The sequence below is a fragment of the Sylvia atricapilla genome, chromosome 4, assembly GCF_009819655.1.
Source record: "Sylvia atricapilla isolate bSylAtr1 chromosome 4, bSylAtr1.pri, whole genome shotgun sequence".
NCBI classification, from domain to species: Eukaryota; Metazoa; Chordata; class Aves; order Passeriformes; family Sylviidae; genus Sylvia; species Sylvia atricapilla.
In genome coordinates, this window is record NC_089143.1 from 38,594,405 (window position 1) to 38,610,389 (window position 15,985).

The following is a 15,985-nucleotide window of genomic DNA, read 5'->3' on the forward strand; positions in this document are numbered from 1 at the left end:
AATGACTCTTAACTGTCATTTTCTTTCCTATTATTATTCAAAATTAAAGCTTTTCTTTCAGCAGACCTAGAAGGTAATGTTCTCTTGAAAAATGCTACATATAGAGCACTCACCAAAGTAGCTACCATCTTCAACCATTCTGAAAATAATTTAACTCATATATATCTTCTCTTGGAAGGGTGGGCATGAAAGCATCCATTTACAACAGAGTGCCCAAAGTATACCTAAAATATCTCAAAATACTCTGTGCCTCATCATTACTCTTCCTTCCAGCTTTACGCTCCTACCTTTTCTCCCAATTTCTTCTTTCATTAACTCTTTTCTTAATCTATGCAGACAAATTTAGCCCAGGTCTAACCCCTCTACTGGCTTGACTTCTCTTAATGTCTCAGTTTACTTTCTTGCAGCCCCTTCAGCCTGACTTTGTTCCTTCTGCATAAAATCATACAACTTTCTCATGGGTCACACACAGCCTGCTGTGAGACAGGCTATGAAAGATGATAAAAGGACAAGCACTGTTCTCTCAGTTCTACTTCCCAGACATGGTCCAGGATGATATGACAAAGATAGAAAATGGGGAGGAAGGGAAGAGAGAGGAAAAAAAAAAGTACAGTTATACATAGCTTCAAATTGATACACAGTAAAAAACAAGGATAAGTTATTTTAGAAGCATTGTAAATAATAGTCTTTTCATTCCTTCACTAGGAGTATACAGATTTATGTCCTTGATCAGTTTATCAGGCTACATATAGAAGACTGTTATCATTGCCACCTTATCAAAAGCCTCAATAAGGCAGACAGGTAACAACAGGAAAAATTTTAGACCAAATATAATGTAAAAGCAGAATAAAACATATATATATAGCATATGCTGTTGAGTAGTTTCAGGTAGATGGGGTTTAAGAAACACAGAAGTTAAAAAAAGAAAAAACCACAGAAGAAATTGTGTATTTCTGCTGTGCACTAAGATTTTTCCCTATTTGCATTTTATTATACAGAAAAAAATAGCTTAACCACAGTTCTTTTTTCATAATTGCTTGTCTCCCACAAATTTGTTACTTAATTTTGCTCACAATCATTTCACCCACCAGAGAATACTTTAGTTCAGGTTCCTACCGAATAAACTCACTTTTTACTGGCCAACCACAGGTTTTTGCATTACACCCCTACAGTTTTGTATAACTTCCAATGGTGCTTTTATTCACTGTCCAGACACAGAATGTGGTAATTGAAGTCAAACCCAACCAGCAAACAGAATGCAGTAGAACAGGTCATATACCCACAGGCATGTTGTGTAATCAATTCTGAGACTGACTTCCCCTCAGGGAAGTTGAACCTTCACTGCCAATCAGGGAAAGAGCAGTAAAGGTTTCCCACTGCCATGCAAAAACTTCAGGGCAGAAGAAAAAATAGACTTTAAAAAGGTAATTATAAAATCATGATGCATTAACACCTAAGACCAAAAATAAACTAGAGGGGGAAAAAAAAAAAGTTTGGTCCCTAAAGACTGGTTTGACATCCTGGCCCAAAGCACTGAAAGCAAGACCAGTCTCTCAGTTTTCTCTCCTCTTCCTTCCAGGCCTGTCCGTAACACAACCTACTGCGTAACCCAGTGAGGCTGGAAGAAAACACTTGCCATCAACGGACTCCATACAGATACCAGGTGTGAGAGATGTGCGTTAGTCTTTTCAGTCTTTGGGGGTTTTTGGGGGTTTTTTTTGGTTGGTTGGTTTTTGGTTTCTTTCCATTGATCAGTTTTACACTGACATTAGAAATATCTACTTCTCTGTATTAGTCACATGAGGAAGACTTGGAAGAAAAGCAAGCTATTTTCTGCAAACAAGTTGCTCTCTCTGATTCTCTAAGAGCCTCTTAACTACTTTCTATATTTTTTCTGTACTTTTAATTTACAGGGTAGGCTTTCACTAAGAAAAGAAAGTACTGCTGCATTTTCACCTTTGCATATGCGTTCTCTTCTCACACTCCAATTTGCTGAAGCTATAGTTACAATGCATCAACAAGAAGATTTGGCATCCTTCCCTGAAATTCACTTCCCCCCTTTCTCAGACTAGTCAAAATTCTGCTGCAGAGATTGTCCTATTTTTCCTCACACCTAAATGCATACAAGGATATAGGTCTTACCTGCCCCATTGCCCTAAAACCTACTCTTAGGTTTGTTTACTGTTGGCCACTATTTCCAACTTGACTGCATGGGATAGAACATTCTAGCACCAAGGCATATTCCTCCCTAGATAGAGCACTGTCCTGCTTCTGGCTCAGCTCAGTGGGAGGGACACAACCAAGACATCATGTTATTCCATACCACCTCACATCATTGCTAGGGCAGGGAAATGGGGCTCTCTCTAATTTCCAAGAAAGGTTTTCCTTTCCAGTTGGGAAAACATGGCTGCAGTAGGGTTTGGTTGGGTCAGGCTCTGAGGTGCGAACTTTTGCATGTAAATAATTCTCTTTTTTTGTACACATTTGTTATTACTATTGTTGCTGTTTCTTAAGAAAGTACTCTAAGAAAGTTCATTTTCTTATCTCATTGCTGTTTCCATTAAAATGCTCTTATCTCAAGCTGTGATTTTTGCGTTTTGTTCCTCCAGTTCTCCTCTCCATCCACCCACGAGGGTGGCAGGGATGGGGGGGACAATGGAGCAAGCAGTATGATTTCGAGGGTCTCAGTAGAGAACTAAATTGGGAAGTACCACTCCTAAACAGCACATGCATATGTGCATGTATGTATGTTAAGTTAACCTTCTAGCTTCAAAAATATTACAACTTCTTTATAAATAAATAAGCTTTGTGAACATGGTGTCAACAGCAATTCTGTATGTTGTTAATACATAATACTACATTATGCCAGGTATATTTGAATTTCATTTACTGTGGGCTCAGTACTTAGCAGTAGTCAGAATAAACTTACTCCATTTCTAGGACATGCCCATCCTCCAAATGTTGTGTGAAATTCTGACCCCTCCCTTAAATTAGAGATACTAGAAAGGGTTCAGGAGGGGGCAGTGAAGAAGATCCAGAGGATGGGATATCTACAAGGTCGAATCAATCCAACAAGAAGACCTCAACCTGAAAAAGACATAACTAAGGAGAGGAAAAAATAAGTTGCAATGGAAATAAAATTTTCACCATCTGTTCTAGTAACAGTGACAGCACCACGTAATTCACGTGTTAATCCTTGTTAGTTTCTACATGCGTATGGCCACTGCATGATAGGCTTATCAGGGTATTTGTGCATTTGGCACAACAATGAAGTCATCCTAGTTTCAGGACACCCTGTTCTAGTTCCATATCAAACCTTTTTCCTATCAACAGCAGTTTCACTTCAACAAGCTAATAATACCCCCTAAAACTTTTTGTATCAGCAGAAATATTTTCTGCAGTTACAACTGTAGATGTAAATTAAAAAACACAAAAGAGAGCTTAAGCATTTATGCCATACACGGGCAAGCGACAAGGAGATCCACGTGTCAGTCCATGCTAACATACAGGCCAGTGTTAACCAAAGTAAGACTCTGGCACCTATATCTGTTGTCAGCAGTATTTATACCTGGATTTAGGTTCAAAATAAAGAAAAGAAGGTGGTGCTTTACATAAAACATAGCTAAGCTATGAGAGCTTGCAAGGGATGGTTTGGGTGCTAAAGAATGGCATTTGTGAGAAAAGCTCAGTTCAAGAAAATTACACTCACTGATAAGGATAAAAACCCACCATTCAGATGAGAGAGGTCATCAGGTAGAAAAAACTGCTGTACAAGTACTGTGGTGCCTATCTCTTACCCTGTCCTTAGTCTTCCTCAAGCACTGACTTTAACCCCAGTCAGAGACAGGATGGTGAGCTAGGTAGATTTGTGGTTTGACTCAGTACAGCTGTTCTCCTGTTTCAGTGACATCATGCTATCATCTTTCAGAATAATATTTCTGTTTAATCCAAGCAGATGAAAAGCTTTCACTTTAAAATGCTGGCAAGCAAGAATATTCTCAGAAACCAAGAGTACAGCCCAACATCAATTTGTTTAAAATCCTATCTGCCTTCTTTGGCTGACTTGAAAGAACAAATCAAAACTAAAAAGAATAAATGAAATAGTATTAAATACGTAGGAAAAAAAGTCCATTTAGTTCCTAAAGATTTTATAGACATATTATATTGAATTATTTTATTTTATATTTCAGACTCATCTTTCTACATGTATGCCACTACACTTCGTCTGTTTTCATTCGTTCCCTTTACACTATTCACACAGAGAAGGACCTACACATCCTAACACTACACCAAGCTGTCAAGCTGCTAATAACTTCCTCAGCAGCATCTGTTGACAAAGCTAATGTGCTTTAAGCACTTCAGGAGAGCAGTAGAAGGAAGCCAACAAAATTATATAATATCAAAAAGATGGAAAGAATAGATTATTAGAATTCATCTTCTTCCAGAGCATCAGGCTCACGTGCTAAATAAAACTTTGGCAGGAAGGACTGGTAACACCTTTCAAGGACTGTTAGTAGGGTTGACAAACAAGTCCTTAAAAGAGCTGACCATGGTATTTATGAGAAATTGAAATGGTAATTATTTGTTTTCAATCACTTAAGAGAACAAGAAACTACTTGGTTACTCAAACTCTACATTCACACTGCTGTAATTTCCATCCCTCAGAAAGCCTAATGCCACACCAATCCATTTATAATCTGATGGACTAAAGTAACACTATAACATCTTTACAAGCTGTTCAACTACAACAATATCAAGTGAATTTACATTTTGGACAATAACTACAATAAAAAGCCCAATCAAACAAACATTAGAGTTCAGGAAATAACTAGCATAATAAACAGATACTTACTGAAATTCACTCATTCCATAATGACATCCCACAAGTAAGATAAAACATTTTTTTTCCTTAAACTAAGAATCTTCCAGTCAGTTGAGAGGGATAGGGAAGTGAAGGGATGTTTAGAAGAATTTTTAAATCTCTGAAGAAGAACCTTGTTAATTAGCCCAGTTACCCATGTAAACATAACATATAACAATTATTGTTCCAGAGACGTGGGCAATACACACTTCATGCATTACTAATAAAAAAGAGTAGAAGAAATCATGGTTTAATACTGTCAGATATCCTGTGTTTAGCCGCATTAGTAGTATGAAACACAGGCAAAATGTCTGCAGCCTAACTACAACCCAATAGAGAAAAAGTAAATTATAACTAGTTACCAACAAATTAATTTCATTTAATTTCAGTCTATAAATTAGCAGTGTCTCATGCTTGCCCTTGTGATCACAGCAAGTCATGTTATCTCATGCTTTGATCTGTATGGCATCATTTGGGGGTGAATATACCCCTTACTTAAGACTGGCAGTGAGCTCTTTAATGCAAATATTGCTAACTTGGAAAATAAGTTGCATGTAACTTAGGAAGGTGATATGTCAAACTGTCATTAATGACTGTTCAGTCAAGTCAGTTTTATAACACATGGATGGAATGAATGGATAATAAAAACAAGGTCAGTGGTGCAAAATTACTTCAAAGGCTCTTCCTCATGTCAGCTGTGAACAATAGGAATAATCCATTAAGGTAATTTCCACATATAAAGAATACAACAGGAACAGGAAGAGTGAGCACTTTTATTATTTTCTTTGTATTCTCCCTTTATTTATAAAGGGCAATAGCTAAATAGAAACAAGCATACATGTAAAATAACACTCATATGTTGTTGGAAAAGATAACTAGCTCTTGCTTGAAAGAACAAATCAAAACTATTTTGCTTGAAAAATTACCCACCCCTGTGGTACAAACTTCTTGATTATATTGAACTGCCTGCACTTGCTGAAAGATGCATTCTGTTCCTCAAATAATGCCATAATATTAGTTCACTACTGTAAAATTTTTAGTGTCAGTATTTAAGGCACTGAAAATGGATTGTTTAGATCTCTCTTTATGCAAGGGACTCCAAATCATGGTTAAGGAGGTTTTAGCAGAGATGCAGTGTTTTACACTACGACCTGCTGGCATATTCCTTTGTTTTTCAACAGCAATGAGATAGTAGCAAGGAGCAGAGTAGCGGCTGTAGCAGCAGCTTTTGAATTACCAGTTTACAGGTTGTCATAGTAAGGTTAAGTATTGCCAATTTTATGTTAACACCATATGGCAAATTGTAAACTGTCTCCACACTGAACTCACAATATAAGCAACTAAGCTCCTTTAACTGAAGCGGGAATATCTATAGCTGCCGAGAAGAATGCAAGCTCATTCAGGACTCTGATTCCCATAGACAGATCAAAGTACCTCGAGATGTAAACACCAGTGAGGTCATTTGTTTGCAAACCATTTTTACTGCAAGTAAAGTTTAATCATCTGATTTCAGAAGTGCCTTGAAAAAATTGCAGTCTGACAACAGTACAAAAATCCACCTCCTACTAAGCTTGCCCTACATTTAAATAAAAAACAGTCAAAACTGATGTAGACCTCTCTTATATAAACAACCCTCAATTCTGAGCAAAATTATGGAGACCTCTTAGTTTCACCTTGCTGTTTGGCTAACCCTGAGTCAGAAAAGGAAAAAGTCATATCTTTTGAAGAGACTTGTTAAACCCTTCAAGGCCAGCTAATAGCCGAGAATTGGGATTCTCTCAAACTTTAGAGACAGGCAAGGCAAACCACTGCTGAGAGAAAAAGAACTGATTAGACATTTCATCTTCTCATCACATTCCATAGTTAAAATATGAATCTAATAATATATTTCCATTCTGGAGATTTCATTTCTGTTTAGAAAGAATTCTTTTTTCCCCTCTGCTAAATCGATGAGAAACAATGATAATGAACTATCCTAGTGTAAAATTTTGTTTAAAATCTAAATAGAATAGCTCTGTAAAATTCAAACCAGTAAATATTAGCTTATATGACTTAACTATTAAAAAATTTATAGCTTTCCAGAGTTAAGTATAATATCTTTAAACTGACCTAGCAAGAAGCAGGGGAAACAGTCTAAAAATAAAACACAGATATGGATGTACTTTTCTGTATGAGCTCTGGTAACACATCCTCCATACAAAGAGGCGGATGCTTCCATTTCAGTATAAAATCACCAACTCATTAGCCAGCCCTTGAACAAGTAAAGACACTAACTTCAGTACTACAAAGTTTTGATAAGCAACAAAAGCAAGTTTTGTTCAAAGCTGACAGGCAGCATCCCTTCAAGGCAGGGCTTTGGTACAAGCCATTCAAGCATCCATATGCATGGCAATGTAATTATTTAGTATAATAATAAAATAATAAAATGCACTACACTCAAAGAATTCACAATTTCATAATACCTACTTGTTGTCCACAACAACTGCCACTGAAAATTAGTCATTCATGCAAAGAAAACAGCTACCAGGGAACACAACAGACATAGTACACATGTAATTACTATACATATATATGTATTTGGTTTACAATACTAAATCATCACAATTTCTGTATTTTCCTCATATGAGACACTAAAGGAGAGGTCACATACATGCTTTCAGATGGTGTTAAGAAAAGCAAGATGGTTGTACAGCACTGGTTTAAGGTAACGGTGATCATCCAACATGGAACTATCCACAACCTTTCTAGAAAGATGACACTAAAAAGACAAATCACTATCAACTAAATACCGAAGAAACCTAAGAGTCTAGATGACAGGACTTTCTGATTACTGGTTTCAGATAATGCTCATTTGTTTAGTCCCGTATAGTATCAAGAATTTCCCACATAAGACAAGGAGTATATGAGGTAGCATTCCTTCCCAACATCATCCAGTTTCCACATGCTTTCAACAGAAGGCATATTCACCACTGTGTGAGAGCTTCAGTGGCTTTCTAAACCTCAGTTAAGTACTTAAGTATGAGTGGCAATGTGAATAGCAGTACAGTGCAGCTTTAGAGAATTGCTGTCCTGAGAGCAAAGGGACTGAGCAAGCCTAGTGAAATAAGCAGACTTCTTCTGTTAACTTACTGCCCTCTGAACAAGGGGGAAAGACTGCAATCACTTTAGCAATTCCATATTGTTAGACTTTTATCTATATAATATATGTGCAACTTACGTTTCCATTCTCATTAGCTGAAAAAGAAAGATAAAGAAAGACTATTGCTTAACCCTTTATTTTCTTCTCACTGTATGGTCTGGATTTTTAATAAAATCTGCAATTCTACATTTTATTACATAAACTGTAAAATGTTGAAGTGCACTCTATTGTCCATGGCAACTTATGTAGACTGCATAAATAGATGTCTGTGCTCATTTGTACTACAAGCTTACATTCTGCAGCAATGCAGCTTTCAATTTTTCTACATTATTTCCACAATAATTTTAACCACAAATACATTATTGCCATTTTGCTAATGTTGCTAAGATACCAGCCTTATAAATTCTTCCAGTCCCACAGACTTAAACTACACCATATTTTCAAATAGGGGTTCTGATTTTGTCAGGGTTCGCCTGCTAAAAGCACAGAGTTAGACCTGAGGCCTCTGCATTCACATCATGCTCTGGAGGGCTGGCAGAACTGAGAAGCATGTAATCTTCCAGTTACTGGGATGGTCCTGCCCCTCCTCAGGAGGTAGGAAACGTTCCATATTGTCCATATTGAATCCATCTGTGCTTAGACTTAACAGAACAAAAATACAGCTAAAGGATAAGAGCATATAAATGATGATAATAATAATAATATTACAAAAACCCCAAATGTACGATGCTGAGTAAGAAAGATTACAAAATGGGCACATGCAAAAAAGCCCTTGTTTTGTCCTGTCAGTGTGATTTGCTGTATTAAAAACACAAAAGAAACAACACCTGACTCATATGGACACCTAAGGAATTAGAAACACGGATCTTCACCTCCTGAACCAAAGTTTATGTGTAGCATTTTTCAAAGTATGTTCTTACCACCCTAAAAAGAAAACTAACATCAGATTCTGATCCACTACTAAGATATTTATTATTATTTGCTGAACAATAAAACATTTTCCATGTATTGAGACACATAAATCACTAATCACTTAAATAAAATAATAGGGCTTATTACTATTGCTGCCTCTTACAGGGAGTACAGAACTGGGGCAAGCAGGTAAGTCATTAGCAAAAAATTAAAAGTTCCAGGAAAGAAAATACATTCATATTCATGTACCAACCCACATTTTGTAACTTCAGTGTTAGAACAAGATGGGAGCTGCTGGCATGCGCAACAATTAGCACTTATTTTGACAATGCAAACAAAACAACCACCTCATCTGTTGGGACTCAATTTATGGATCTGATTTCACAACAAGCAAAGGCTTTGAAACACTGGCTTTGAAACTATTCATTTTACTGTAAACTCATTTCTGCTTCATGCTTGAAGTGATGGAAATTATCTATATGAACAATAACCAGACCAGCTTCAGACTTTCAGTACAGGTAGTAAATACATCATCACTGTATTAACAGTGCCAGACATTTAGAACAAAGAATTATATAGAGAAGCTAGCTCTAATAATTTCCCAACTCTTGAGCACTAGACTTTAGCATGCTGGTGTTCTCCAAGTAATCTGCCAGAAGGAATATGCTTGAAGGTGTGCTGGCCTTTGTTTAACTTGTATCAGTATACAAGTCAAACAACTGCACATTTAAGACACATCTAATTAAAAGGAATACGGGTGAGAAGGATGCTTATAATGATATGGCACAATCATCAGTACAGTGCCAACATCCAACTGCTAAGTGCAGCAAAGGGAAAACATATGGAGGAAGAGACGCTGCATGGAAGGAAAACAACTCATGGAAGAAGAAAAGAGGAAAAGGCAGTAAAAAAGCAAAAGTCCAGGAAGCAGAGTTCAATTTTAAACAAAGTGAGAGGAACTGATCAGAGTACACATTTAACCAAGTTTAGTATTTTTAACAGAAACTACTTCATTTCCCTCCTTCAGTTCACTTCTTTGACTATTGCTAAATGAATGCTAATACTTCCAATATGTGAACTGTTTCCCTATGCTAAAAAAAAGAGCTTCTCAGTTCTTTCTTCTTTGTATTATTTCAGTGCTTTTATAGCATTCACTGTAGAAAGTTTTCTTTGCAACTTTTTATCTAGTCAAAAATTCCACTGATATTGTGCCTTCTGCTGCTTCTAACAACACCTCTACTTTTGGCTTTTGCCTCTGTTTTTTAGAGGTGAAGCTGAATGAAGCAAAACAGATTTATCTCTAGAAGTAATGATTAAAACAGCATTAATTTTTGCATCGAAGAAATTGTATTGAGACATTGAGACTTCCAAAATTCCAGTGCAGAGAACAAAGAACAGGTAGCTGCAGAATAGCCATCCTTCTACTTGACAGTAAGTTTTACATTTGTCAGCAGCATGTTAATATCTGCCTTTTATCAGATGTCATCCCACACAATGTAATTGTTAGGAAAGCACATAGAAGAATGTTCAGCCCCTTTCAGGTTTAAAGCCTCTCTCTGAAGGAAACATAATGTTAACAGAAAAGGATCAGATTTGGTCATATAAAAACCAAACCAAACTAAACCAAACCAACCAAAAAAAACCAAAACCAAAAACAAAAACAAACAAACAAAAAACCACCCAACAAAAAACCACAAAAAAACACAACACAAAATATACAACTCAGACAATCTTTTAAGCTGAAATTCACTTACCAATGGATGCATCACCATCCAAGAGATTGTCATCTTCAGAGGTCTGAAAATCCATAATTACACCTGCTCCATCTAAAAGCTCCTCATCGCTGCTTGCACTAGTTATGCTGTTGTAACTGTTTCGATAGTAGCCTCTATGAAACAGCTGCTCAGACTCCATTTAGCTGCTTTATAACCTGTATGTATATATAAAAAATAAGTTATTTCCTATTTGAATATTCAAAAACCACCAAGATATTTATATTAAAATAAAACAAGAATTTTATTTCATGCTTTGGGGAAAACTCTTTATAGTAACAATACTACAAGTTCAAAAAAAGTAGCAGCAGTACAGAAAAAATACAATCAAACTGAAGAGCACAGAGCTAAAGCAGAATATCTTACCAGTTGTGATGAGAGAGAGCAAAGAAAGCAATGAGCACACAGACATATTATATTGTGGAAAATCTAATGAAATCCAGTGCAGGCAGGAAGTACACTGGTAAAGGAGAGCAGTGGACAAACAGCTACATTAATAGCAGAAAAAGTACGTAAGGCTGTGCAGTTTTCTGCAGTCTAATACCACAGGCACTTTTCTGCTCTCCAACGTCAGACATCCTGCTTCTCTTTCAAGCTCTACAATTAAAAGGTCAAGCAGAGAAGCGAGTCAGCTGAGAGAACCACTTCCAGTGCAGAGATATGTCTATGGAAAAGGCAAAATTGGCCAGTAAAAATCCAGATTTACAAGACATTTGCTGACAGCTGATCTAAGCAATCAGTTAATCTCCAGAATGTGCTCTGTTATCTCATAAATACACTTCTCTGTGTCTCAATTTAAAAAAAAAAAATTGTATCACCACCTCAAAGGGGTGGCAGGAAAAAAATAAAAGGCATCTAAGGCTTGTTATTTCCTCAAAAGGGGGGTAGAGTGAAAACTTTAAAGTACTCTTCCAGATTACAAATAGTTCAAAGTCAAAACCAACTAAAAAACCCCAACAACAACAAAGAACTCAGCAAACACAATCAACACAATAAAACACAAACCAATAAAAACTCACAATGATTGGTCTTAACAAAAGAGCTCTTTTTCAAACTAAGAATCCTGATTTAAAAAATCAGTGTAAAGTTCAGTTTTTCTCTTCAGTACTAACAACTAAGCTAAAATGCAGTCATCTGTCCTCTAGCTCTCCTATCTCTTCCACCAAACCCTACTTGAGTACAGCACTTAGTGAGAATGCTATGCACCCATGAAGCGAAAGAAGACACAATTAAAATTATTGATACAAGATTTACACATAAGAAGAATACATTCTACAATAGAGAAAATGCAGTGACAGGAACCAAAGAGTAATTGGCTGAAAAATTTGAAAGCAATATAGAATTTTCAGTGATTTAACTGTTAAAAACTTTCAAAAGTAACTATTTGTTATAAGACAGTCAGGCATTCTATATATACATAATCTCATTTTTAAGTATCCAACTGGTGCATATTTTAAGAGCAGACAAATAATGACAGAGACACTTCCCACACCAATTCTTAAATTAAAATTTTAACATGTATCCATATATGTATGGGGGTCTATGCCAAAACACCTGCCCAAAAGATGAAAGCAGAATTAAACTTTTATCACTGAATTCTAAACTTCTCATATTAAATTAACTTAAAATCCTGCATATTTTTTAGTTTTTAAATAAACCCGCCCTTCAGAAAGAATTTTTAAACTCAGAAATTCCAAAAATTTTACAGCAGTTCAAAAACAGAGGCCATGTTGTGGCCACTTTTTCTCTTAAGTCTCACCAGCATGAAAATTACATTTCTATTTTTACCAGAGACTTAGCATATCTAGCTTTCATTTATTTATTCTGTTTGCAACATGAAAATATTTAAGCAGGATGAGAACAACACTCATCTTTCAAACTCCAGGTTTGAAAAACAGGTGAATGAATTGTGAGGAATTTCTCACTGTGTTTTTAAGACCACTAGCAGATTATTTCTTCACAAAACAGCACAAAAAAAATCTTAAAACTTCCAGTTAAGCTTCAACCACAAAAATTCTTAAGGATACTGAATAATTCAAACTTAAAGTGTAGGGAATACTTATGCTAACCTTTACAGAAATACATAGGCAGATTCTCTGTAGCACTCAAAAAAAACCCCATCCATTTTTTTTTATTTTTTTTTTTTATTTATTGTGAGGGTGGTGATGCTCTGGAACAGCTTGCCCAGAGAAACTGCAGATGCCTCATTCCAGGAGTGCTTAAGGCCAGGTTGGATGGGACTCTGAGCAACCTGCCTAGTAGAAGGTGTCCCTGCCCATGGCAGGAGGGTTGCAACTAAATGATCTTTAAGGTCCCTTTCAACCCAAACCTGTGATCTTCAGGAAAGATCTTGGTCAATTTTTAGGTCACCTTTGGAAAAACAAAGTTATGAAAAAGCACTGCCAGTTAACCGAAGCTATTTGAGTTTAAAAATAATTTTTAAAACCCCCAAAAGGGTTTGAGTTTTTGTAGTAGATTCCTAGGTTGTCTTGAAATAGAAGATAAAAAGTCAGTTTCCAAAAATATCTGTAGGTAAAGCTTAGATTAGTTTCATTCACAGCTGCTTCCAAAATAAAACTGACACTCAGGGAGGAAAGAGACATACTCAAATATGAACAGAACCACATAGACAAAACCGCAGGAAAAGACAATATTGCAAAGCACAGTCTTAGCTTTAAAATTGCAACAAAACCTCTCAACATTCATATTTATGTTCTACTGAATCTTAACAATCTTAGTTAAGAGTACTTTTTATCTCCTCAGCTTAAAAAAAAAAAAAAAAAAAAAGGAAGCCAACAAAAAAATAACTAAAACCCGAGAGCCTAATTACCGGATGAATACCAAACTCATGCTTCTGGTCATATGATGCCAAACATCAACGGCATTGACTTTAGTTTGTGTAAAGTATTCAAAACCACTGCGTCTCCACTCCCTAAAATGTCATAACCAGAAAGATTATAGCTCCCCACAGTTGTGACAGCAGAGGAATTATATCCACTGGCACAAAGACATCAGCCTACCTGATGGAAGGCATTGCTTCTTTCACACTCTGTCACTAATGAGAGTACTTTCCAATGGCATTTCACATTCACCAAATTACTAATGTGAATCTTTACCAGCATTCAACCAAACTGGCTGAATTATCTGAAAACTCCAATTTAAACTTACAAAACTAACCCCATTTTATTGATACATTAGAAAAAACTCTGCTATCAGAGTTGAAGAGTAGTCTCCCACACAGGTACAGTAACAAGCGGCTCCATGAGTGGTAAAGACTTGGAGGGGTTTTCAGCCAACAGTTTAAAAAGAAGGGGAGAATAAAAAAAGAAAAAGAAAAGCTAACAACATAATTCCTTAGCATGAACCTGAATTAAGTATAAAATCAAATATGACTCAAAAGATTTCACTTCACAGGCAGGTACTGATCCTTAGTAAAATCATGGTACACAACTGTGTCCATGGCTGCTGCCTTGGAGCAAGCCTAAATACATGTAAGATACAGTACTAGTTTCTAAACTAATGGGTCAGTAGCCATAGCTGCAAATACTCAGTCCAGGAAAGAAAAGATGAGAGTTCCCTTGGCAAAAATAAGAAGTCTCTGGTGTTCCTTCTGCCGTCATATTGAAATGAGAAATAACATTGCAACTTGTTAAGACAACTAAAAGATAAAATCCATACTCCTGTTTTGAAGGGCAGGAACTACACTGCAGTTTCCATTCTAGACAATGTAACTTCTGTTTGTTGAGTCTTAGGACAAATGCTTATTTTCTGTTTGATGACAAAACATTGAAACAGTGTCTCTTTACAGTTTTTAATGTGGACTTGTGCTGAAGTCACCTGAGGGTTATACAATGGAGCAGAGCTTTTACACATCATCAGAATAACCAGAAATCTCATTATTCATACTACTTTTCTTCAACTTCTCAAAGAAATGCACCGAGCAGTCCCTAACTATATGCCCAGATTCCTAAGTTCAGAGGCAAACCTGAGTTGAGCATCTTTCAGGCAATTTTGTTTAAGTTCAATACAACTCAGGACTGTGAAATTGGAATGTGAAAAAGCACCACTATCCTAAGTCTAACTTGAAGCATCTTCTCAATAACCGCAGCTACCACAGATTTTTAAGGTCTGAATTAAAATGTCTTTACAGACATACTAAAGCCCCTGAGATCAAGGGAAAAAATCCTATAGAACTCTCCAAAACACAGCACAGGCACAGGACCACTACTTGTGAAATCTTGTGGGGACCCCTGGTGGTTCCTGGTCCTTACTCTCCCTACTAACAATTCTCCAGCTTCAAAGAACTGAAGAAAACACCAGCCAAAGAGGAACACATCCAGTGTACTCTGTTAGAAGTGACAAGCCTTTGGTCACCAGAAACAAAAAAGGCTGGGCACTCCTCTCAGTAGGTGTAACTGTGGAGTCCCAGAAGACAAGGGGCTAATGCGTATGCCTCAAACAGTGCTAGCTGGATGGCTGTGGAGCCAGCCAAGGACTGTCAGCAATAACAGATGATTGTTGGTACTAACATGAGAAAGAACAAGATGTGGCTGGAGAAGGGGCCACGCAGAGGTAGGGCAGCACTCCTCTGGGACAAACATCCCTGGTCTAGTTTCCAGAGACAAGCACAACACTGGACAGCACAAGCACAGGAGTGAGTCCAAGGTGTGGGCATGGACTGTAGAGAGGGATCAAGACTATCCAAGACCCCTGAAGCTCTCCAGCCCATTTCCAGAAAGGTCTGAAAGAATGGATGGTGCACTATGGGTAATTTACACTGAAAACAAGAAACCTGCCTTCCCGGTGAGGAAAAACCTATATATTAAAAAGTACCTCCAGCAAGCCCAGGAGTGCCTCCAGGACATCTCATAAACTGGAATGATACTGGAACTATAACTAGTGATCTCTTTTTTGCTCTCTATCTTCCCCTTTCACCCTATCCCTTTATCTAAAACCCACTGCTATGCACTTATTACAGACTAAGACAGCAACTTTCATGCCAAGTGTGTAATGCACTAACAAAACTTTTGGATTGTTTGCAGACCCTCTGACTTCTGTTGTTCCTTTTGACTACAAGCATTTATGAACCTTGAGCGTTTCCTTCCCCTTCAGGGAGGTCCATCACAGTAGCAGAGTAATAAACTGACAGATGGGCTACCTACAGCTATTTAAACTTCAAGATCAGGAGCCCCAGACAACAGACTTGCTCTGTTTCTTGCTCTGGATCCTCTCAAGCGCCAGCATTAAGGCAGTGAGGTGAGGAAGGACTGATTTGTCATCAACACCTGGATCTGGCTCATG

At 37.1% G+C, this 15,985-nt stretch overlaps 1 protein-coding gene across 2 annotated transcripts in view; it reads right to left on the bottom strand.

The window, feature by feature from the left end:
- CLCN3 (chloride voltage-gated channel 3) overlaps positions 1-15,985 on the bottom strand; it is a 62,084-nt gene that overhangs the window by 40,848 nt on the left and 5,251 nt on the right. For both annotated transcript variants that reach the window (XM_066317610.1, XM_066317612.1), the window contains exon 2: positions 10,667-10,842. In XM_066317610.1, the coding sequence (XP_066173707.1) occupies positions 10,667-10,826 (160 nt within the window). In that variant the 5' untranslated portion in view covers positions 10,827-10,842. The remainder of the gene's footprint in view (positions 1-10,666; positions 10,843-15,985) is intronic.